Source organism: Sphaeramia orbicularis, chromosome 6, assembly GCF_902148855.1.
Source record: "Sphaeramia orbicularis chromosome 6, fSphaOr1.1, whole genome shotgun sequence".
In the NCBI taxonomy this organism is placed as follows: domain Eukaryota; kingdom Metazoa; phylum Chordata; class Actinopteri; order Kurtiformes; family Apogonidae; genus Sphaeramia; species Sphaeramia orbicularis.
The window spans coordinates 27,157,412-27,182,054 of NC_043962.1; the positions used below are offsets into that span (position 1 = coordinate 27,157,412).

Sequence of the window (24,643 nt, forward strand, 5' to 3'; positions counted from 1 at the left end):
TGCACCAAAGCAGACTTTATTTAGCTCAGTGGAGTTTGGGAAGGGAAAGGAAGAGAACACACACCAGTAGGGGAGAATTGGGGAAGGGAGAGTATAGAGACACACTAAACCACTGGAGCAGGACATAAGGACAGGTGCACATCACAGGTATCTTTTTGGTCATCACTATGGCAACAACATATCCAGAAAAAAATGAAAAAGAATAGTTTTACCTACAGTAAGGATAACAGAGTCCCTTCACCATAGAGGACCCCAATATGTACATCTTACAGTCACTAAGATCAAGAGAATATAAGAGAAATGAAATTTAAAATAATCAGTATACAAAAAACTGCTTTTGTGGTATTTGGAATGCACATTTCTGTACAGAAGAAAGCTCATTGGTATTGTCGTAAACATTGGTAAGTTAAAGAACAAAACATGACAAAGTTAGTCAGTCCACATCCTTTGGAAAGTTGGCTGTGATGTCAGTCTGAGATCAGCAAGCTGTTTCAGATGGACAAATGGACTAGACATTGCAACACAGAGGGACTGACACCATAGCAGTGGAAGGTTTGGGGCTGAACTCCTTCAGAAAGCTATGCAGTATCTCCATATGCACTGAGAAGTTAATGCCCCAAGCGGGTTTCTCTGAAAACTGGAAGCTTCTATCTTAGATGAAAAAATATTTCTTGTAATATGAAAGACATTTTAATTTTCTGGGAATAAGGTTAATTAATAAGATACTGACAAACAAACTTGTTGGAATTGAGCCCCACATATCCATTTGTTTTCAATAGAATAACAGAGGAGCAGTTTATCAACAGCATCACAGGTATCATTACAGTTTGTAGTCATTAAAGCCTAGTGGTAAAGCGATCAGAGCATGCATCTTTCTACAGTATCGTTAGAAACTACAGTACATTAGCAGCAAACTGGACATCCTTAAGGGCTGAAGTTCAACACTATGGTAAAAAAAAAAAAAAGAAAAATAAACTTCAACATTTCTCAAGAGAAGTAAAACTCTTTAACCGCTATATTACAGACTGCCATGGCTCTAGTTTGGGGTTTTGGTTACAGTCTCCAGTGTGCTTATGAGAGGCAGAAAACAGTAGCTTAGATATAGGGACTCCTTCCTTCTTTAAAAACAGCAATACATCGTCAAGTAAACAGTAGCGCTTATTTTTGTAGGTCATATGGTTAAAGTATTATCATGTCTTTGGATTTTTGTCTTAAAGCATTAATTATTGTTTAGCTATTATTGTTATATTATTATTACAGTTAGAATAAGGACTGGTTGCAAATGAACACAAGAGAAAAGGTAAAGAGAAAAACAAGAAAGTAGGTAGGGAAGGAGAAAGGGGGACAATAAATTAAGTGTACAAAAATAACATCAATAACATCCAAAGTTTTTCTCAGCTTTGCGCAGTAGCTCCCCATCTGTAAGTGGAAAAGGGAGCCATGTCTCAAACATCCAATTAAGTCTTGAGTCAACCATACAAAAGCTAAATACTGTACATTTACCCCTCACACTATTAAACACTTTAGTTTTAATAAGGTGTATGTAACAATCTATTACTCAGAGTGAAAAGCTCAGATCTTTGAAATACAGAGTGTTTTTTGTAGATATTTTTAATACTTAGTCCAAGGTTAAACCACACCTCTTTCTGTTTTAAAAACAGAGGTTCAGTATTAAGATCACATTTGAAATGGAGCCATGTTGAGCTGTTGACCTGAGCATAGAAAGCTTTACATTAATCACATAACATTGGTAAGCCATTGGTATATTCAAATAGAACGGAAAGGCAGTTAAGTCACCTCTCCTGAACATATCAAAGCTGTCATAATCTTTTCATAATCATGACACTATTATATCGAAGCAAGACAGTTTTTCTCAATCCATAAGATTTATATTACGAAACTATTACTAAACACACACAATGTAAATTTGAGTTTGGTTAAAGTTTTCATATACAGTATAATGGTTGAGTGCTATAAAAAAATAGTTTGCCCCTCTGAAGACAAACTGGCCTTTACGTTCTGTGCTATTTGGGCTGTTATCCACTAAAGGAACATAGAAGGTGTACATGTACAACAGAAGACTCATCATTGGCTTGTGGAGGGTGAAGCTGCAGTCAAGCACCGTATCAGTCTTTTTTACTCAGCTTAACTATGCCAGCTGCAGGTCTCACCGTTTCACTTTACAGACGTCAGCTCTGCAGTTTGTTATTGAAAACAAACATGTTGAAACTAAATCCACAGACATGTAAAATTTTGGTTACGAGCTTTGGAATCTGAGTCAGTCTTTACAAAAGCTCTATGCAAATACCTCCATCTAGGATATTATTTTTTTTCTCTTCTTTTTCTTCTTCCACTGTTAACTGCTTTGTTTTTCTTCAAGTTTATCTTTTGGAGCTCTCTATTTACACTAAAATCTCTTTGACAATTTCTTGACCAGCCTCGCGTAGACTGGCACTACATGCTACACAACTAGTCATCTAGCACTGTCTGGTGGAGGGCCCACTGTGAGTCTGTCATGCAGACTGAGAGGTAGACTGCAGGTCTAGCTGGGCAGTGAGGTCACATACTTGGAGAATGCTCTTTGGCCTCTGTGGCATCTGGTTGTTTTTTTTGTTTTTTTTTTCTTTAAATCAAGGTGGTGTTTGGTTGTAGTAAGGTGTCTGACGGAAGAGACAGGAGAGGAGAGAAGCTATTTTCAACAAGAAAGGACAGGCCAGGAATGAGTTTAAAGTACAATATGAAAAGTGGAAGGTTATGGTAGAGAAGACTTGGTTTGGGCTCTCTCCTTTTTTCAGGTAAGAGAGTTTCTCTTTGGGCCTCTATGGCTCTGCATCTTTGGGGTGTTCAGGTTGGCAGCAAAGTGGACAGTGTATGTTAAAAGGTGGACATCAAGTGCAGGAAGGTTTAAAGGAGAACACAGTAGAAGTCAGAAAAGGGACCCCAGTCTGCCTCTTTAAGCTCGGTCTCTCTCCCCAGCCCCTGCACTCAGCTCAGCCTGCTCTCTCTCTACAGAGTCGGAGCTCAGGCTTCTGGCCCTCTTCTCCTTTGCACGGGCATTCTGAAACCACACCTGGAAAAAAAAAAGGAAAAGACATAAATATTTACTATTCTTCTCAAAGGAATTTTAATTTTTAATGAAGGCAGTTCAGTGAATTTTATCAGGTCTGAGCCATTTCTAACACTTACCTGCACAACACGGTGAGGCAGTCCCAACTCCTGGCCCAGTGCTTCACACTCCTGTCGATTGGGTGTACGATGGGTCCTGTAGAAGTCTCTGAGCTGGAGTACCTGGAAGTGGCTCATTTGTGTCCTTTGGCGCTGTTGCTGATGGTGGTGCTGCTGCTGCAGGGTTTGCGCCTCACCCCAATCTGAGCTTGGGCCCCCAGATCCTTCAGGACTAGGGGAGCCTTGGTCAGCCATACTAGAGCCCTCCTCACATGGGTACTCCTCATCTTCCTCTTCATAGTCGTCTTCCTCCTCTGGGTTGTTGAGATCAGTGGTTATGGACAAAGGAGTCACAGGTGGCTTCATTTGTGCCTCTTTGTTGCTGAAGACATAACCAGGGTTTGGGATAAGGTTGGTGGAGATTGAGGGACCAGGTCTGTCCATGATAGCTGAAGTAGCTGTCTGCCCATTGGATCCATTACTCATCGACAAGTTAAAGCCTGCTCTTTCAGCCTCTGCCCAGTGGCGTGATCTCATATGGGCATCCAGAGCACTCTTTACCTTGAAGAGAGCCCTACAGAATGGGCAGCGCAAGTGGTTCAAGCCCAAGTTGAAAGTTGATCCTGGCCCCATTGACCGAAACTGTCCTTTTCTTTCTCTGGCTCGAGTATTCTGAAACCAGACCTGTGAAGGAGAGATCAATTTTAAAATACTAATTACATAATACCTTTAAGAAATTTTCTTTTTCTGTGCCTGTGTTATTACACAATTGCTCAAACAAATATTCATATTTTACCTGAACCACACGTCTTGTTAGGCCCACATCTCGAGCAATGCTTTCCAATACTCCTCTAGTGGGGTTTGAATCCAAGCTGTAGCGCTGATACAACACCTCGAGCTGCTCTGGTGTAATGGTGGTTCTCTGACGCTTATCTCTTCTGTGTTCCTCCTCTGCTTCTTTACAACCCCTTTGGGCTTCAAAATTAGTCTCTGACATGAGCTTTGAACTCTGCTTCATGGATGCCAGGGAATTTTGAGAAAGGCTTGTGAGTGTATTACTTGAATGATCAGACAGTGCATTCTTTAGTTGCATGCTGTTTAAGTGAGAAATCATTGGGTGTGTGGGATTAGGGTGCATCGGGGTCATGGCACCTGAAAGCATTTGGCTGGCCATGAGGGTGTGGTTGGGATGGAGCATCATGTAAGGCATAGTTCGATCTGTAAATCCAGAGTGGAGGAGCTGGACCTGGGACTGAGCTGCCAGAAGGTGCCTGGTCTGATGCTCCTGCCACAGCTGGAATGACGGCAAAGAGACTGGGCAAAGAGTGCACTGGAACTGAGCCTGGGTTTGGGGTTGTAATTGGTTTTGTGGTTGCGTTTCAGTGGATAAAACAGAGGTGACATCAGGTATACGAGTCTGGCTTGTCTCAGACTCAGAGGGGAGGCTGGGTGATGTATCAGCTTTGTCTACAGCTGGTGGAGGGGTGTGCCTACTCCGCTGGCTAGGATGAGACATGGGTGGATTGGTTGCTACTGTCTTTTGTGAAATGGAAGTAGGGCAAGGCTGTGGTCTTTCTGGAGTCTTTTCTGGCTGCTGTGAGGGTTCAGGCTGTGGAGAGGACACAGTTGGTTGGGCCTCAACAGGTTCTTTATGCTCAGTGTCTGCATCTGACATTCCATTTTGAACAAGATTTGCACTCTTGTTTTCTTGAGCAGAAGTTACTTTTTCTCCTTGTTTCTTAGTAACAGATGTCAGTTCACTTTTAGCTGTTACATGCCCACTTTCTGTGCAATGAGTAGAATCAAGGGCAGGTGAGTCAGGGTGAGTGTAGTATTCATAAGTCAGATCCATAGAGTTTTCATTCTGAGAATCATCTTGCCCTTCATCCACACATCTGTTATTCTCATTATCCTCATCATTCTTATGGAAGCTATTTCTCTGACTGTGAATATTATCAGCCTGGTTCTTAACCTCTGATCCATCCTCTGTACCCCGTTCCTGGTTTTTGCGGGCCCTCTGTCTAGCATTTTGGAACCATACAACAATCACTCGGTTAGGGAGAGACAAAAGAGCAGACAACCTGTCATATTCTTCCTCTCGTGGGTAGGGAGTGGCCTCAAACACGCCCTGCAGTGTCTCCAACTGTTGTTCTGTGAAGCGGGTTCGGGAAGACCGTCTGCCCCGATGGAGCTCTGCTCCTCTTTGGAGCTCTGCTGTTGGGAGCTGTGAGACACTGTGTGCTGGAAGGCTTGGAGACAGTGAAGATGGGGAGACTGCCATAGACTGGTTTTGTGCTTCTTCCTCTCTGGAGTCCTCTAAGGCTGTAACTGGGGGGTTATTAAAATTGTAAGGGGAATCCTTGTCTCGCTGTCTCTCTTTAAACAGGGTGTTACGGAACCAGTGTTTTATGACTTTATGAGGCAGACCAGACAAAACAGACATCTTGTTGATCTCTTCATCACTGGGAAGGCTGTTAATATCAAAGTGTTTCCTCAGAACAGTAAGCTGTTCCTCAGAAATTCGGGTTCGGGTTCTCTTACCCTGTTGTTGCTCAAGTATTGTTGGGCTAACTTGGGGTTGCTGTCCTGTTTGGATAGGGCTGGGTTGTGATGGTTGTCCAAGTAATGGAGGAGTGATCTGTGGAGGCTGACCAAGTAAACCTGGGCTAAGCTGGGGTGGCTGGGCCAGCAAGGCAGCACTAGGCTGTGGCTGCTGCCCTAATAGTGCTGGGTTGAGTTGAGACTGATAGAGTTTTGCAAGATCAGGGTTTACATTTGAATCTAGCCATGGTTGGGGCTGGAGAGCCACAGACTGCATCACAACTGGAGGAAGAAGTGGTAACTCCATGGGAAAAGGAAGTGGGGGCAGAGAAAGCTTAGATAAAGGCAGCGAAGGTATGGGAAGCTGTGGCAAAGTCAAAGGGAGCATAGGTATTTTAGGTAACGGAAGTGGTATGGCCTTAGCTGGAGATGAGCTTTGACAAGTTGCTGTAGCAGATGTGCTTGGAGTAGGCACCTCCTGCTGTGCAAATACTTGAGGTTTAGGCGATGGTGGAGGAGAAGGCGCAGGGGGAGTTGGTTTAACATCTGTAGCTGAAGTGCACGGTCTGTTTGTTGGATCTGAAACTGGGGGTGTAGGTGATGGTGCACAGGTTTTTACTGGAACCTTAGCTGTTTCTGGTTCTGAATCTGATGTTGGTGATGGGCCTTGGGTGCATGTGGTTGAATTCTCTCCAGACTTTGGCTGTGTGAGAGGGTACATCTGGTCATACTGCAGTCTGTATTCTCTGGAAAACCTCTCCAGAGCAGCAGTGGGAAAAAGCACTCTGTGAATGTACTCTTGGTGGCTTTTCAAAATCAATGCATCTGAAAAAAATTTGCCACAGTCTCGACACTTTTCTCCTTTTTTACAGCATTGTTTTTCTTTGTGTATTAATTCATATTTGTTTTGATTTTCCTCAAAAGGAAAGCCTTCTGCTCCTTCATTATCTTCCTCACCCCTCTCTTCCTTACTGTCTTCTGTCTCTCCATTTTGTTTCTCACTAAAGTTATCTCTTTTCTCCTCTGAACACACATCCAACTTTTTATCAGTGCTCTCTTGTTTATCTTCTATAATTTGAGTCACTATCTGCTGCTGGTGTCTGTGTCTACTTTGTATATATTGCAGTGCCAATTCATACCCATAACTCTGCAACAGGGCTCTAAGAGGCTCGCCATTCACAGCAGCATAAGGGACTCTGGGAGGAGGACACTGCAGTCCAAGAAGACTAAGAGGTGAGGCATGTGTTTCCTCCTTTTGAATTTCATTGTTTACTGTAGAAACTGGTATTTCTCCCTGTTCTTCCTCAAAATTAGAAATACTGTGTTCTTTTCTTGTCTCATTGGCGATGGGCCCACTGCTGCCTGCTTCAACCTTGGTTTCACACTGCACATGATCTTTGTGTTGCCTTACAGCTGAGTTTGAACTTTGTCTCTGGATTTGTTTTTCATCTTTTTGAGGAGATGACTCCCTTTTAGCCTCTGTCTTAACATGTAATTTTGGTGTGGAGGTGACAAACTCAAACTGACTAAGTTCTAGGTTCTGAACTGCTAACTCTGGGTTAAGCTTCATGTCTCCAGCCAAGTAAAAGGGCAGAAGAAGCTGCTGCTGAAGAGACAGCAAGTTATCTGCTGCCAAAGGGAAGTGATGTTTAAGGAGATTATCAGATCCTAAGGGAAGATGCTGCATCACTTGGGACTGTAAAAGGGCTGTGTGTTGTTGTAATTGAGCTTGAGCCTGTGCTTGAGCCTGAGCTAACTGCTGCTGCTGTATGAGCATTAGTTGGTTCCTTGATGCCAGCAACTCTGCCACTCTCTTTTTAGCCTGCTGGCTATCCACTGTGTTAGTAAGGGCTGTCTGGGACTCTGTTACTAAGCCAGGTGCTAGTAATGAAGAGGTTGAAGAGATCGCTACATCTGGCCTCTTGGGGAACGGTAAACTCTTGGATGTTTCTTCTCTAGTTGTAGCAGGTTGAGTAGTAGTAGTTGGGAGGGTCACTGGAGTGGTTACACTAGAAGTTGGGGTCTGTGAAGCTGGATTCTGTGCAGCACGAGCTCTGGTCTGGTGAAGAACTGAGCGAAGATGTATGTCCAGAGTGGAGCTCTGGCTGTATCCAACCCCACACAACCGGCAGCGGTAGGGCCTAGCATCTGGGCCACGGGTAGCCTCAGGGGCAGTGACGCCTGTGCCAGAATCTTGCAGAGCTCGTCTGGCTCTGTGGAGATGGGAGACAGAGTTAAAGTGCACCAGTAGAATGGTTTTCTGAGTGAAGGATTCAGAACATATTGTGCATTTATAGGGCCTAGATGGATCCAGGTAGCGGTCCAGGGTGGGATTAGAGTTCTTCTTGTTAAGAGAGCTGGAACTGGGTTCTGATATGATCTCCTCATGTTGTCCTTTTTCTGGCTCAGTTAAATCTTCCTCATCATCATCAAGTTCACCAACTGTGTCTTTTTCTTTCATTTTAACTTCAATTTTTTGTGTGTCTTTTCGATCAGTGCCTAGTGCTTCCTCTTCTTCTATGTCTTCATCCTCACCCTCTCCTGCTTCTTGGCCAACTTGAGGTGATAAACTAAAATCTTGTTGAACTGAACTCTTATTATGCTCCATGTATTGCGCAGTGTGGGGCAGTAAATGTGTATTCTGTCCCTGTGTGTTGTCCAGCTGTGAGTGTGTGTTCTGCATGTGTCTCTGCAGGGCTTCCTGACTGCGGCATTGTCTGGAACAGAGGGGACACTCTGTCGCCGCCCTCATGGCATGATACTGCCAGTGCAGCTGGAGCTTTTCCTGAGTGGGAAACGCTAGGCTGCACCTGCTGCAACGGAACCGGTAACCATGGCGATCAGTAAGAGGAGGGGGGTCACTGGATGGAGACGTGGGCGGAGAAGAGGGGGGTATCTGAGTTGGGGACTGAGGAGCCAGTTTTCCATTGGAAGGGTGAGTGGTGTTCTCATCTAAGGGTGGGGTGAGTAGAGCTGTGACATCTTTGGGTGCGGCTACATCTCTCTCAGTATTTTCTACTGAGATGCCTGCAAAATAGAAAAAACTGGGGTTATGTATATATACATATTTTTTCAAAATAACAAGAAGCTAAGACAGTGATTTGAAAAAAAAAAAAAAAATCTTCAATTATGATTAGTGATTATTAGCATTACTGTTTTATGTACTAATTACCAAACATTCCATACCAACCTTTATTTTTCTGTGAATCAGCGGAGGCAATGGAATCAGCAGTTTGGGAACTATCTGCATTGTTTTTATTTTTCTGTATATCCTCTGTGCACGAGACTGCCAATAGTTCCATCTCCAAGTGTGGCTGTGGTTGTTCCATTGGTGGTGTGACCTAGAAGAAAAAAATAGACCATCTGTAGGATTTTTCTTTCTAGGTTGTTGTTGCAAGCAACACTTATTGTTTCAGAGAGAGTAAAAGAAATATGAGACATTACCTTATTTTCTTAATTCAACATTATGAATAAAACATGTTTAATTGTACAGCATAATGGCAAGCAAATATCAAGATGTATAAACATGAGTGCCTGTGCTCGCTGTCCCAATATCATAAAACATTAAAGTGTGAATCTGTAAGTGTATCGTTATATCTTGCACCTGCCTCCACAGCCTGATATGCAGCTAGGCACATCAATTTGGTAATAAGTGTATATAGTTGAGATATGTGGTTCTGCCCTTCAGCTCCAACGACACCCTCCAACATGCCCCAAGGGTTTAATAAAACTTTACTGAGCTGAATAATGAATTTATTTAAAATCACTCTTCTTATAGAAAACCTCCATCTCCACAGCTTCAAGCACTTAGAGCAAATACTATATCTATGTGAACAGCTAGCTGGCCCAAGGAAAGGACAGACAGCTAAAGATGAGATTTACATGACAAGAGTTTTCTCTGCATAACAGCTTCATAAGAGAGAAAGAGAACAACCACACACACACACACTGCAGAGAAAACTGAAGGTCAGGCTTAATCTAGAGAGCGTAATTGGAAAGCAAGGTACATAATGGCCATCATCACCTCAGTCTGAATTAATGAACCTCAATTACTATCAGAGAGAGTGAGGGAGGGGAAGGAGGGAGGACGACGGTGGTGGGGGGCTAAGGGGTGTAGAATATGAAAAAGAGATAGAGCAGGGAGAGGGAGGGAGGACATAAGGGGCAACGAACAAAAAAAACTGCTCTGGAGACAGAGAGAGAGTAAGGGAGGGGTAATGCATAAGAAACTGGGAGTGAGCTAGGGAGAGACAGAAAGGGAGGGGCAGGGACAGATATCGCAGAATAGGAATGATAGAAGTAGCTGGAGGGGGGGGAGGGAGGGACAGCAGAGGGGAGAAAGGGTGAAAAGCAGTCAGTGAAGTGGAGGCGAAGAGAGCAAGAGACAAAGGCCACTTAGCATACGGGCCAGGGAGATGGAGGATGGTGATGTGGATAGATGACCAGTCTTTGTTAGTTGGAGAGACATAGTAAAAAGCATGGGGGGCCCTTTTTAGCTTGACTGCACTTCTGGTAATAGAGGGCTACTTAAACATGCATTATAGAAAGACTGGCTTTTCCCTCACTCGCTCAGTCAAACCCTCTCTCTTCCACTCTAAAAGACGCGCATACACATACACACAAAATGCACGGCTGCATCAAAGATGATAGCGGGGAGCTACTTAAACATGCATTAAAAAAAGCGCTGCCTTTCTCTCTGGTGCCTTCTTAATGGAATTGTCTCCCTACATTTCGCTCTCCCCCATCCCCCATTGCTTTGCCTTCTCATTTTCTTTTGCATCCTGACAAACGCACATACAGCAAAATACACACATTCACTTACCGTGCTGATGAGCTTGTCGACACAGTCCTGCGCCACACTGTGCACATGTGTGAGATGCTGCTTAAGGTGTGTGTAAGGGAGTTTAACCTGGCACAAAGGGCACTGGACAGTCTAAGAGGAAAGAGAACAGTAACAAAAATGGTTACAGAGTTGAAGTGGAAGGCAGCAACAGAGCAGATGTGAACATGGCTTTGTGAGGACTTGTATAGTTTATAGTATTTTATACAAATCTGGAGCTACAACTGTTTTGTCTTTCAGTATATGTACACAGGTGTAACAATAATAATAATAATGATTATTATTATTATTGTTGTTATTATTATTTATTAAAATATCTTTCAGCTGCTCACCTGCTGGTTCTCATTTTGCTGGTGTATTTTGGGGCGTTTAGTTGAGATACTGTTTTCCGTTTCTCCGCCTCCAGAGGATGGACGTTTCACTGAGGGCAATGACTCCCGTTTTTCTTTTTCTTCCCCTCTAGTATCTTCTCAGGATAAATAATATATGAACATGTAAATCCATTGATAGTTACAGTCTATACAAACAAGTGTTATGCAAACATTTTCAATTGCTATTAATATGTTGCAGAATGTGTGAAATTCTTTTGTATATATAAGCAGCCTACCTGTGTCCTCAGAAAACTGCTTTGCCCCCACATTGTGTGTGTCTTTGGTTTGGTCCAAAGGACCAGTTTTAGTCTCACTGGAAGTTTCCATGTCCTCACTGAGCTCTCCTGGGAGAAACAAGACAAATAATTATGTTATGCATATATAATGCTTTTCACAATATGTCCTTGCAAACTATCAGCACCATTCAAACACTCCAGTGTCTTGAACCACACTTCATTCTTCTTGCTTGCCTCCATACACTATTGATCAACTATTGATTCTCCATTAGATTCTCCTAAGAGGTGGAGTGGAGGTAATATGAACTTACAACACATCAGCTTGCCTCAATAAGTCTTAATCTACACAGAGACAAATCACCAGCTGTACTTTAATTTACAGATCTCCAGGTACTCGGTTTAGGTTTCACACAGTACAACAATATGTACAATGTAAATTCAGCTTTATCTTGCAGATACGGCAGACTAGGGACTGGCCTCCACCTCCCCCATCTGTGTCCTCAGGATTTGTATCGGTCCATTGATTAGCAGGTGCTAGTTAGCTGTTGTCAGGGGTGATTGGGGATATAACAAGGATGTATATTGACTAATCAATTTGCTTGATCAATATTTCAGCAACAGCCATTATTCATTTTCTCACTATTTTCATCTTAATCTCCTGTCTCTCTGATGTGACCCAGCACATGCAGCATGAAATTGAATACAGTCATACCAATCATATTCTCACCTGTGACGCCATCAGTGTTTTTCCTGATGGTAAAAATGGCTGCTAGCTCCTCTCCACCCATTGGCTGCAGCTGTAATAGCCCTTCCCTCTGCTGATGGGTTGGGGTTTGACTGTGTTTTAGTACTTGAAGTTTAGAAGAGGAGGAGTGGTTGCATAGGAGACAATGGAACAGCCACGAGCCTCCATCAACCTCACCATCATACTGCTGCAGGAACTAAAAACATGATGTAGAAAAAGGAAAAAATTATTATGGCCAAACAACATTTTATGTATGATTATAATTTCTGAGGCAATGTTTAATGAATTCTTAAGAAAAAAGAGGTGATATTTAAGAGTATATGTGTCTATGTACTGACTCTGTAGACCCGGATGCCGGCCTCATGGTGTGAACTGAGGGAGTGTCCTCGTAGCTTCTCAAAACTGCTGGTCACGTAGTCACACAGGTTGCACCGCAGCTGGACAGGGTTTCCCTTAGCAATAAGGGCAGCCCCCTCCTGACCTCTGTCTCCACCCTCCTGGAGGTGAGCAGCAAGCTGGTACCTGGTGCGGTGTCTATCGGTCTGGCAGTGCAAAGAGAAATTGGCCCTCAGTGGGGTGGTGTAGCCGCACAGCCTGCAGTGGCAGCCTCCAGCAACAAGGGAACACCACTCAGACTGGGGCAGGGAGCGAGGTGTATTCAAATGCTGCTCCACAGACTCTAAGCTGTCAGATGAAAAGCTGGAGCAGATGAGACATTGGAACACACAGAGAGAGAGTGGTCCAGTGGGGGACAGAGATGGGGCTGGAGGGGGAGAAGGAGATGGGGATGGAGAAGGAGTCAGGGTAGACCCAAGCGTAACTGGCTGGTCTGGGACTTGTTGACTGGTCAGTCGCATGCTTAAGGAGAGTTCACCACCTGAAAGACGCAGAGATTCACTGTTAGTGTTGACATTTTGCAATTTCGACTATCACATAAAAATAATTTTGCCATTTCCCACCTGTGTTTTGTAGGTGTTTAAGCTGGGGGGCAAGGCTCCTGCATTGAGACAGATAGTAACCTCTCTGGAGCCGGAGCATGTTATGCGTGTGCTTCTCGCTGGTGGTGTGTATGCGCAGGTTGCGGGCAATGCTGGTCTCATAGTCACACACATCACACCGCCAGCGCTTACCATGAGAGTGTGAGTGTGCTGGTGGTGTGAGCTTGGCAGGCTGTGTAGTAGGCGGGGGAATAGCAAGTGGTAGCTTGTAGGGCTGCTCATCCACTGTGTGACCACTGGAGGAGCTGCTATTGTTAATGTGAGAGGTGTGCATGTGACCATTTGAGTGTCCCCCATTTTGTACATTATTAAGGTGTTTATCCGACTGCATGTGTATGCTGAGGTTTCCTTTCGATGAGGTAGCATAGTCGCACACCTCACAGCGGTAGGGCTTGTAGCCACAGGCGTAGGTTTCACCTCGAGCCAAACGAGGATGGGGTTTCCCCGAACTGCAGTACCCACACACTCCTCGTGCTGCACCACCACAAACACACTTCCCACCAGAGGCACCACATACACAGTGGCCTCCTGTTTCTGGATGTTTCTCCTTCATATGGACTTGCAATGTATGCTGAGACTTGTAGTGCCAGTTACACTTGGGGCATTTCAGCGTCTTGCAGGAATTGCGTGAATGCATTATGGTCATGTGACTCGTCAGTGAATTAGGAGAGAGGTCTTGGTTGAGGTTTTTAAGGACGCCGTCTTTCTGTTCTTCTTTGTCTCTCTCATCATCCACCTCTGTTTCTTGATGACTGTCATTTGGTTCTGGAGCTTTGGCACCATTTCCATTGGAAATGGAAGAGTGAAGAACCCCTGCCGGCCCACCATCCTCAGCAGGTGTACTATCAGGCTCAGTACCTGCCACTGGAAAAGCCAGAGTAGACTGCTGGGATTTAAAGCTCTGAGGAAACCCAGAAATCCAGCCCTGATCTCCCTTAATGTCTTTTACCTCAGTCTCACTCAGCAGGGCAGAAGAGGAGGACGGACAAGTGAAGTGCTTTGGAGAGGTGGAAAGAAAAGGGGCGGGCTTTGGAGAGGTGGAAAGGATAGGGGAGGGCTTTGGAGAGGCGGCTATTTTGCTGTCGAGTGTGCCACTGGCCTTTGCAGTGCTGGAAGAAGAGCTGTGCTGGCTCTGTTGAGGTAATAAAGAACATTTGGATTTGTTTTGGCTTTGGTTTGAGATGGCCTCCTCCTCTTCCTTCTCCTCCTCTTGGCCTCCGCTGCTAAGGACTTCTGGGAGGCCCCCTGTAACTGACGCCTCTCCCACACCTAAGTGCACCTCCCCATCCTCTTCCCTTTGCCCTGACAAATATCCCTCCCCGAAGTTTTCCTTCAACCCCTGTTTTTGACACGCTCTATTCTCCTGTGAGTGACGGCCTCCTTCTTTCTGCTCATCTCCCTGGGTCTCTTTTCTAGCCTGGAACCCCTCTGCGCCCTCCTCCTCCTGCTGAGGCAGGGTCAGGGGCTCTTTGGCAGGGGCCGTGGCTGAGGTATGAGTAGATGACCCCTGCTCAGGAATGACCGCCAGGGTCAGGAGAGGAAGAGATAAAGCCTGGGGACTGAGGTCAGCATCTCTCTCCTCTCCTCCCCCTCCATCCCCTCCTCCTCCCTCACCGCTGTCCATACCAGAGGCTACAGCTGCCACGCATTACGACCCCACCTGTGTGTTAGAGACAGAGAGAAGAGAGCACGTCAGTCAGAGACAGAGAAAAATAAAGGCAAAAAGGAAGAAAATGAAATACATGAGTCATGTAAATAATATTGCATAACAGTGGAGGCCATTGATTAGAGTCCCTGGATAGCATCTGTTCAATACAGTCTTCACAGTACGCAATACAGAGGCTGGTTACTCAGGGGTTAGCGTTAGCCCTTAATGGGAAAATCAATAGCATCAGCGCTAAACTAGGTAGAGGAATGCGGGTAAAGGCTACGCAGGAGGTCTATAATATTCCTCAGGGGATAGGATTAAATAAAGAACTGAACGCTTGTGAGCTAAAGGGCTTCCACTAAATTGCCACACTTAGATAAAAGCGGATAATAGAACATTTTTTAAACCCACTGTATCAGTCTCTACATCTTTTGCAGTGCAATAGCACACAGATATTGTAAGAGAGAAGGATCTCTGTTTAGCACAAACTCTGAGCCATTTTATAATTTGTTTTATTGTTCAAATGTGATATAATAAACTGCTATAAAAAGCCAATGTAATACAAAATCATAGCACTGCACTGCTAAGTTCATACAGTTTTTGTTGAAACCCCAACAAAGGGCTTGATTCCAATATGTAATTTTTAATATCGCTGTTTGATGCAACATGGCGTTCCATTGCAGACCTAAGGTGTAATTATATTTTGTCTTCCCACCGATGTATCTGACGCTGTGTCCACCCCCTTCTAGTCCAGTGTACTGCATAATGTAAACACTCACATTTATCTTAGCAGTAGTGTAAAAATGTCAAATTAATGAATCAGATATGTCAAATTTAATATATCATGCATGTTTCAAAGAATAATCCTAGGGATGTTATTTAAAAAAAAAAAAAAAAAAAAAGCAAACAGCTTAAGGTAGTATTTTAAAAGTCTGCAAGACTGTTATTTGTTTTTGAAGTAGACTTACACTCATTCACAAATAGTCACAACATACTTTTTTTAATTGAACCCTTTTTTTTGTGATTATTGAATCACATCAGCACAACCAAGCCCCAAAAGACTTCCCAAATATAAAGCAGGCCTCTCCTTCTCTGTCTGACAGATGGGTGCCAGATGAGAAAGATACATCTCTCGTACTCTGCCTATCCTGCAATCTCATTACTGACCTTTTTTAATCAAGGAAAGACCTTAATGTACCCTTTCACCTTCTCCTTCAACCAACCAACCCCCTCCTCCTTCAAATGCTTCTCGCTCCCTCTTTCCAGAAGCCACCCCCTCTCCTCCCTCTGCAGCTCAAAGATATATGGCTCATATCGGCACTCTGATAGTGCTTTAATGTACTGTGTTTATGTCACAGGCCACAGACCCTTGCCCACTGCAGCTGTCCACTGTCCTGCCGGAGAGTGCTGAGGGGCCGAGCCTGCCTGCCAGCAGCTGAGAACAGTCTCTAATCTGATAAAGATTTTCATTTACACTGCAATCAATAACCCAGGTCTATCGGCAATGTAACTATTTATACAAGCATTCCTGGCTCTCTATCGATCACAAGTGCGGGAAACCATCATTTAACATGTGTGTACATCTATATGTGTGTGTTAATGCATGTACATCCTGTTGTGCACAGCAAACTGATTTTGACTACGTCTATTAAGGCACACACACAGACCAGCTGAAATTTAACATGGACATTAGGGCTTCATAAAATATCTATGTCCAATTGCTGTCATACCAATACATAATAGTAGAATTGTCTGCAAAAATCAAAACAAAAGTATTCTCTGGGTCCTGTATGTATATCTTGGCTTGTGTGTGTGTGTGTGTGTGTGTGTGTGTTTTTGTGTGTGTATGTGTGTGTTAAGAAGAGAGAGAAAGGAGAGACAGGGGTGTGAGGAGGAGAGAGAGACAGACAGAGACAAGAGTTGTGTGGCCATACTTGAGAAAAATCATTTTGTTTTTACAGGACACGAATGGACAAATGCATCTGGACGTGGAATAAACACTGTTTCTAACACAAGTGAATGAGGACCCAGTGGATCGCATGTAGCCAACATCAGTCTCAAGGTAATAGCAATGCGACGTATTCTGTGTAATTCTGGTACCATGCAACGGGGCTGGCAGAGACAGAAGACAAGGAAAAGGACTTGAGTAGTTCACTCCCTGTCTCTGTCTGTCCCTGTGTTGGTCAGCAACTGACGGACATGAAGCCTCCAGACTACTTCAGCCTTTTGTTTACAGTGGATCGCTTCGTACCACACTCCGATTCATCTAAACCAAGAGCTTCAGTATCCAGTAACAGGTGACTCGATGCATAAGCAGATCAACAAAAGCTTCATTTTTACGATTTAGAAAGCTGCACTGACCAAACAGGCTCCCTCCCCACCACCGGGTGCTTCCTCGCAGCTAACCTTCAATATCGTAAACAAATGGCACTTACATTTCTGCAGCGGCTCTGGTACAAAGCTCCGTACGCTCAGTGTGTAGTAGTCCAGAAAACAATCGTATAGAGATCCCACTCATTCCTTATGAATGATCCTCTGCGTTTTTACGGAGCAGGAGAAAAAAAAAATGGGGAGAGGGAGAGAGAGCAGCGGGGTCCAAGTTGTTACCAAACAACAGTGTAATTAAAGCTACATATAGGCTGTAGTAAACAGAAGATGGGGGACGGAGGGGTTTGTGCGAGCTCCAGAGGTAGAATGAGTTCTGATCACTGTGGGGGGAAAAACACTTGGCTCTTTATTCCTGCTAATTAGTTTCCTTCAAAAAATGGCTGAGATTACGCTCAGTGCGCATGTGCGTAATTGCGCAGACACCGCTAATTAGCCCGTTTGGATCAATAGGATTCCGCGAGAGAGAGAGAAAGAGAGAGAGGGAGGGAGGGGGAGCGGCTACAGGGGACGCATAGAGAAGACGAGCACAGGGAAATATTTTTACAAAAGTAGCAGAAATTACGAATGAAACGTAAATTCTTAATTACAAATACAATGTAACCGCTTTAGGGATTCCTGCGACGTTTTAAATTGATAAAGACGAATATTTAAATAGCAAAAGAAGACACTATATCGGGAAATTTTCATTTCTAACAAATAACAAAACAAGAAACTATCTGTTAAACAATAAAATAATGTTGTAACGAACCAGATGCGCGTAATAAACGGACCTATAGACTGTTAAAGGAATCCAAGCAAAAATAAGAAATGATGCAAACATGAATCCTAAACTGCGACACTGATTGACCATCACTGATCTCTAACAAACACACTGTAAGGCCCTAGAGGAATATTTTTTACCACATATATTTGACATTTTAGTGAAACAAAACACAGGGTAGACGTGTAATAAGTTGTAGGAGTGTGTTGTGTCTAATACTGCGTTTTCACGGAATAGTTAAATGACTGGTATTTGTCCATTTCTTGGTATAAAAAGTTGCCGTCTAATTGCCAGGGTTTGTCAGATACATGTTTTTATTATATATGTATTAAAAATAAATTAGTAGTCTATGTAAATAAACCGTAAAATAAAAAGAATCGCCGACCTTACATAGGTTTGAGAAAGAAATCAGAGATCCACCCTCGGTTGTTTTTTCTTTTCACTGATCTGGGTTTGTCACAGCTCTTGGACATTGTTTTACTGCTCAACTTTTTCCGTTTGAAAAATTAAAATTAGCTTAATGTATCCATTCCACCGTGTGTCATCAAAGAAGACTTAAAGTATATATATATTTTTTTATAATTATTCTATTTTTTGTTTTTTTGTTTTTTTTTTCTTTTTCTGCTCCGGCCGTCCCATCCTCGCCACTCGGCTCGGCTCTATTGTTATGATAATACTATTGTGAATTTCACGCTGGAAGTGCAATCTGTCGATCGTTCATATCTCAGAGGGTGAAAAGCACATTTATTTGTAAGATTAAATTATTTTTTCTCTGCCTTCTTAAGCTTTAATTTTCAGAGTTGAACTTATTAGGTATAAATTGTGCTTTTTGCCACGGTGTTACTGTAAAACAAGTATTTCCAAAAAGATATAGGCCTATTACAAAAGGTATTATTGTAGTATTACTAAAGGTAAAAAAAAAAAAAAAAAAAAAAAAAAGGCTTCATTATAATAAGGTTCCTATCAGCTCACTGTTCCATGAAACAACCGCACTACAAGGCCATATCGGAACAGAACATGAATATGAATGATATTTCGTCATGATGGTTTTCAGTGCACTGATCCTTTGGCGTTGCTTTGCACTGGTCTGATTAAGTTTATTTTTTACATTTTCTAAACATAAATATGTAAAGAATCAATTTATTGGCCAGTTAATTAGGCGCCAAATGATATAGTCTATATGTACCATATCCAATAATTATTTTACGACTGGAAAACGTTCGTTGTGTGGAGTGATTGTCTGTCTGGCACACGCCACCACGCAAAGATTGCAGGATATCACAAACATAAATCAGTGACTGTCCTGCTGTGTCTTTATGCCTACATGGATATATTCTATTGTTGTCGTGGCTGCAGTTAAAACAGTGACAATTTTGTCATTTATGAGCAGGAGACAATGACAGGAAAGGGTGATATAATTTTAACATCAGGCCATTTTGCATTTTGTGTGTGTTTGAGAGAGAAAAAAAGAAGGAGAGGGAGAATAATAAATATAGAGAGAATGAGACAGACAGACAGACAGATAGAAAAATGAGTTTATCTGGCAGGTGGATGTTGTTTGTATGGGTTTAAATAATTGGACAAATGTTGAAATGTTAATCACAGCTAAATAAAATACACCAGTCTTTTATTTACCTGTTTATCTAGTCATATTTGTCTTTGTGCTTTGAAATTGTATATTCATATGATGATGTATTTTATGAATGTGGGTATTTTATTAATTATATGTGAATAAATAACCTCTATACAAATAATAAAAACATTTAAAAAAAAAAAACATAATTTTACTTGGACCGGTTTGGTTGACACAATAGCGCTGAGACACACATCACAATGCAAATAAATGCATTACATATTATTGATGTAAATTTATATTTGCATTTTATCGGTCATATCTGAAATGCTGATAAGCCAGGTGAGCATATATACACACAAATGTGTTTCATTTCTACCAATATGAGTAGCAAATGCATAATAAATACGTTGTGTAAATTCCGTTTCAATATAAAAAGCAGCGACTGAAAGATTACTTGCAACAGAAGAGAACAGATTTTTTTTATTTGTCGAGTGGTTGCACCTAAAAAAGGTTCAGCACCCTCACTGGACACTCCCCCTGACTGGTGCTGAGATTTTATGATTGAAAAAAAATAATATAGTGTCATAATAATATTATAAGTGTAAGGATATAATATTTCTTCAGTATTAAATCTCCTGTATGAATGTAAATTTACACACACTCTCTCATATGTGCACTCCAGCCCACACAGGCCGTGTTTTACAGTGCACCATGCTTTTCATGCCCTCAGGTGTATGCCAGGGGTTGTTGTTTTCACTGTAATATATAGTTAGCCATTCCACCAATTTACCCTGTCACTGTTAATGGGGCAATTAACCACTGTGATACCCCCCAGGCAGAAGGAGAGCCAAATGCTCACGAACTCCAAACTTGTCTTTATGACATTTATATGACAAAATGTGGGGGAAGCTGGGGACCCATCTGACACCTTGGAGGGTCCTTAATGTCACTCCCTCCCTTGCCCCCGCCCCTTTCTGCCCCGGGGTATGGCACTGAGCAGGAAGTATAATACATCAATGTACAGGAGAGGTTCAGGCCTCAACCAAGAGGGAGAAAAGTTTGTAGCCTGCATCTAAATCTTTAGCGGGGCAACTCTGATTCACACACTGTGTTAAGTGAAAGGAAACCAGTCTTTATACACTTAAACAGACATCCAGCTAACATACTCCAACTTGACCTCACCATTCATATAAGCCTTTTTGCTGTCTAGAAGTCCCTCTATCTTTGTCTCCGCTCACATTCCCGCTGTCCTCCTTACATCCCCAAGGAGGCAATAACCTCCCTAGCAAGTGCTTCCCCTTGAGCCGTTGTCATAGTAACTTGTAGGCCGGTCGACATGACAACCCCACCATGGTCCAGAGATAGATGATAGGCCAGAAATGGGGAGGGAGAAGGTACAAGGGGGATTTGCACCCCCTTTAATTTAGTTTGTCTGATTCTGTTTTCTCTCTCTCTGCCTCTCTAAGGGTTTATTCATTCAGCGCCAAGCGGCTTTATGTTTACACAGGTACATGTATTTATGCCTCAGAGGCAGTCCCTTGCTCCGTGGTACCTATGGATGGACAATGTTGACAAAACAATGATATTCTACTGCCTCATTTATTTATTTTAATGATTCCTAATATTAAAGTATGAATGAATTAACAGGCTTTCCACACATATCCCAAAATAGGCCCTCATTTGTTTCCAGAACATATATAAATAGCCAAGCATTTCACCCTGTTCGTGTGTAAAACTTGCTTTGTGTAATTAAGGATTCTTAGTTTTTTTAAAATCAAGTTAGAAAAATTGAACATTTACTGAATAACACACATGTGAAAACTGCCCAACCCCACACATTTTTACAAATATATTCATCGTCCTGTATTGCAGCTGTGTTATTCAGAAGAGGTGAGTGGTCCCACATATGCAGGACTCAGAAGACTGCTTAGACGTACCTTCCTCTGCAGAAATCCTAAACAAGGCAATGAATCCCAACCAGCTTAAGGGATGCTGCCCTGCTTCTGACCCCGATCTTTGACCCCTGTGCAGAGCGAAGCATGCAAAAATTGACATTAAGAATCAATAGGTAACATTTTAATCAGGGCTGTTAAATATATATTTAAAATGCTTCATTCAAGCTACATTTAGGAACAAAAATAGCCATTACTAAAGGACATTTTTGTGAAAAAAAAAAGCAATGAAAAATGTGTTAAAAACATTTCACCACCAGTCAAAATGATTTTTACAATTTTATTTAGTAAGAACTGAACTCTGTTCATAAGAAAATACAATCATAGCAATGTTTTTGATTAGACATATATTTCCTACAACACACAAAATCCTGTAAACACTGAAGAATTAAACATCACTTGTTTAAACAAATTAAAACTTTATGAATCATAAAACACATTTAATTAAGTATTTCTGTCAGATGCAGTTTTTATTTGTTTATTTTGTTTATTACTGAGCCTATAGGTCTAATGCTACACCAAGCAGAACACAATAATGACATCTCTAAATTCATAACTGTGTGAGCAATATGTGTTCGTAAAGGTAAGAATTTCACAGAAAAACATTAAAAACTCTCAGTATGCTTTGCCTTAGGTGTTCTTTTATATTGAGTTCATATTCCAGCACTGTGTGGTTTTGGTTTTCATAGTTTTTCTTCACTGTGTGCTTTGATTATGATTCACTCGTGGTTCCGTTTTGGCCCCCTGTTTGTTTGATTGCTTCTTTTTTGATTTGGATGTGTTTGATGTGCTTCTTTTCATATTTGTTGCCTCTGCCTTTGACGGATGAATATCCCCTCGGGGATCAATAAAGTGTATCGTCTCATCTCATCTCATCACCTCAGCAATGGCCTCCTACAGAAGAACATTAATAACATTAATGGTAGATGTAGATGAGTATGCCTACAGGTAGCCAATATTTAGATCAAATTATATTGAACCATAAGTACAATGAACAGACAGACAGTACATAGATAGATAGATAGATAGATAGATAGATAGATAGATAGATAGATAGATAGATAGATAGATAGATAGATAGATAGATAGATAGATAGATAGATAAGTTTTGTTTATTTGTTGTTGTATTCCTACTTGTAATTAAAAGACTTGCTGCAAAACATACTTAAACTAAGCAACAGCGCCCCTCGCTGGTTGAGATCGGTACAGACAGGCTGTCTGAAACCATCCGTGTTGCAGCAAAACCAGTCACTTCTCGGACACCATACCTTCGCGGAAATTGTTAAAAACACCGTACAAACCAACATGACTTTTATCTCCTGATAATTGAGCTTAGATTAAGTATTTTATTTGGTAATATTACTGTTTTCCATTCGGGAATTCGAGAATGGATGATGAATGGGAGGAAGAGGTACGAAATATCGTGTGATAATTGGATAACGGTGTTAGCATTAGCTTTATGTAGCTAACACGGTACTGAGTTCAGCTAGGATACCTTACAGAATTAGCTGGACAATAACGTAATACTGCTAACAACTTTTACCATTTACGCGAGTGTGTAGCTGACAAAATATGCTACCAAAAACATGCATTTGCATTCCTGAATAAATTCCCAGATTTCCTCTGTTCTGTCTGCAGGAGCAGCTTGTTGTGATGGAGCTCTCCGGTATAATCAACTATGATTTTCTGTCCAAATGTCATGGCACATGTAAAATACTTGTACGTACGAGGTATTTGGTTGTTGTATTAGGACTGGCAGTATCACTGTGTGTCTGTGAATCTCAACATGTCTTAATTCAGATTTTTTAAATTATTTTCTAGGACATTGACAGTGAGAAACCCATGATACAAATAGGACAGTATGTGTTTGCAGGAGAATATGAAGGTAAGATTAAATTACTGAATGAAGAAAGAAAAAATGACAGTAGAAAGTAGATAATTGCAATAATTCTCTCTCCACTGCTTTCATAACATCACTTTACATGCACACCGACTCACACTTCCTCAAAAAGATGAAAATCGTAGACATTTTGCACCAGAATTTCTGTCACTGAGGTGGATTTTTAGTTTAGTTTTTTTTTTTTTTACATATCAGTAGTATGTCAGCCATGTAATATTTTATTTATAATTTTGTGAATACTTTTGTAACCTCATTTTACATGTACAGTGATCCACACTTCATTAAAAATTTGATAACCATAGACTTAACTCATCTAAATACACAAAAATGTTAATGCCGTTTTTTATTTAAGAAATGTTGAATAGATTTTGTTGTCCTTACGTTTTCAAAGATGCTTTAGGAACTTGTGTGTTGTTCGAGGAGGGATCACAGAAAGGTTAGATTCTGTTCCAATTATGTCTTGCAAATCAGTATTTCATCATGGTTTGTGGTATTGCTTTCTTTACTTACACTCCCTTTTTGTGGTAAATGTTTCCAGGACAAACAGACACTACTCCAGAACTCAAGTACATGTGTCACACTGTGAAGAAACTGATGATGCAACGAATATTTCTTACAGAGAAGAAAGAGGGTGAAACAGCTGAAGGTAACTAGAACAACCAGAGCTGACCAAATCTATTGTAATCACATGCTTTTCCTGTAACATTGTGTATTTATGCCAAGAATTTTTTTGGAGACTCCAGGGAGTTAAACTTAACTTATTCATTTATTTCTGCTGTTGGTCCAAGAGTCTAAAGTATAAATCTTTAAAAACTGAAATAAGATTTTTGTCTTGCAGAAAGTGTTGATAGTGCTGAGCAGAGGGACACAACCTGCCTGTCAAGCCAAGATGATAACCAACAGGGAGACACAGAAGACGAGATAGATAACACAGATATAGAAGATTTAGTACAGATGTGAAGGAATTACTGTATTGTGACGATATAATATAATGTGAAATTGAGAGACATTCTGAAAAGACTACTGGATTTATAAATCAGTATCACTTTGGTTCTATTAATATGAGTCATTCATGTCAAGTAAGTATGTAAGAAACATTTCTGTCTCCTACCATGATCCTCAAGATTATTGGATTCAGTATTTAATAGTCATCATAAACCACATACTGGTCTTCCCTGGTTTGGGGAGGAAGCTTTGTTTCAGTATCAGGAAATGTTGGCATTTTATTCCTTATATATCAACTTCTGTTTCCTCTGATAACAATGGGGACTACACAAGAGTGAAAGGAAGCTGTGTAAAGTGGGTTTTGGAGAAGTAAACATTCAAATGATAGAAAAAGGATATATATATATATATATATATATATATATATATATATATGAGTAATTTACATTGACTAATAAACTAAACAATATAAACGAAAGTGCTGTTGTTGGCACTACAGGAACTAGGGCTCTTCATGTACAGTGAGTGCTGGCTTATCGTCTTTTTTTATATGAGGACTCAATAAATTTTTGTACCAG

General features: G+C 41.6%; 2 protein-coding genes across 4 annotated transcripts; one reads left to right on the forward strand and one right to left on the reverse strand.

Moving 5' to 3' along the window:
• On the reverse strand, positions 1-17,325 carry LOC115421363 (zinc finger homeobox protein 3-like). 2 transcript variants are annotated; one of them, XM_030137232.1, is made up of 11 exons: positions 16,980-17,325; positions 12,858-14,556; positions 12,237-12,775; positions 11,881-12,094; positions 11,154-11,261; positions 10,879-11,015; positions 10,529-10,639; positions 8,897-9,047; positions 3,962-8,733; positions 3,187-3,849; positions 1-3,070 (listed from the first exon to the last, which is right to left on the reverse strand). In XM_030137232.1, exons 2-11 carry the CDS (start codon positions 14,518-14,520, stop codon positions 2,954-2,956), a joined length of 8,475 nt encoding a protein of 2,824 aa, XP_029993092.1. In that variant the 5' UTR covers positions 14,521-14,556; positions 16,980-17,325; the 3' UTR covers positions 1-2,953. The 2 variants fall into 2 exon arrangements, with proteins under 2 accessions (XP_029993092.1, XP_029993093.1); XM_030137233.1 differs by having other exon boundaries at positions 10,879-11,012; positions 16,980-17,324.
• Positions 16,442-24,206, forward strand: gtf3c6 (general transcription factor IIIC, polypeptide 6, alpha). Of its 2 annotated transcripts, none has more exons than XM_030137238.1 (6): positions 16,442-16,606; positions 22,859-22,939; positions 23,042-23,105; positions 23,512-23,556; positions 23,659-23,766; positions 23,959-24,206. In XM_030137238.1, exons 2-6 carry the CDS (start codon positions 22,874-22,876, stop codon positions 24,078-24,080), a joined length of 405 nt encoding a protein of 134 aa, XP_029993098.1. In that variant the 5' UTR covers positions 16,442-16,606; positions 22,859-22,873; the 3' UTR covers positions 24,081-24,206. The 2 variants fall into 2 exon arrangements, with proteins under 2 accessions (XP_029993098.1, XP_029993097.1); XM_030137237.1 differs by lacking the exon at positions 16,442-16,606 and adding an exon at positions 22,434-22,631.
• Positions 24,207-24,643: the final 437 nt, after the last annotated feature.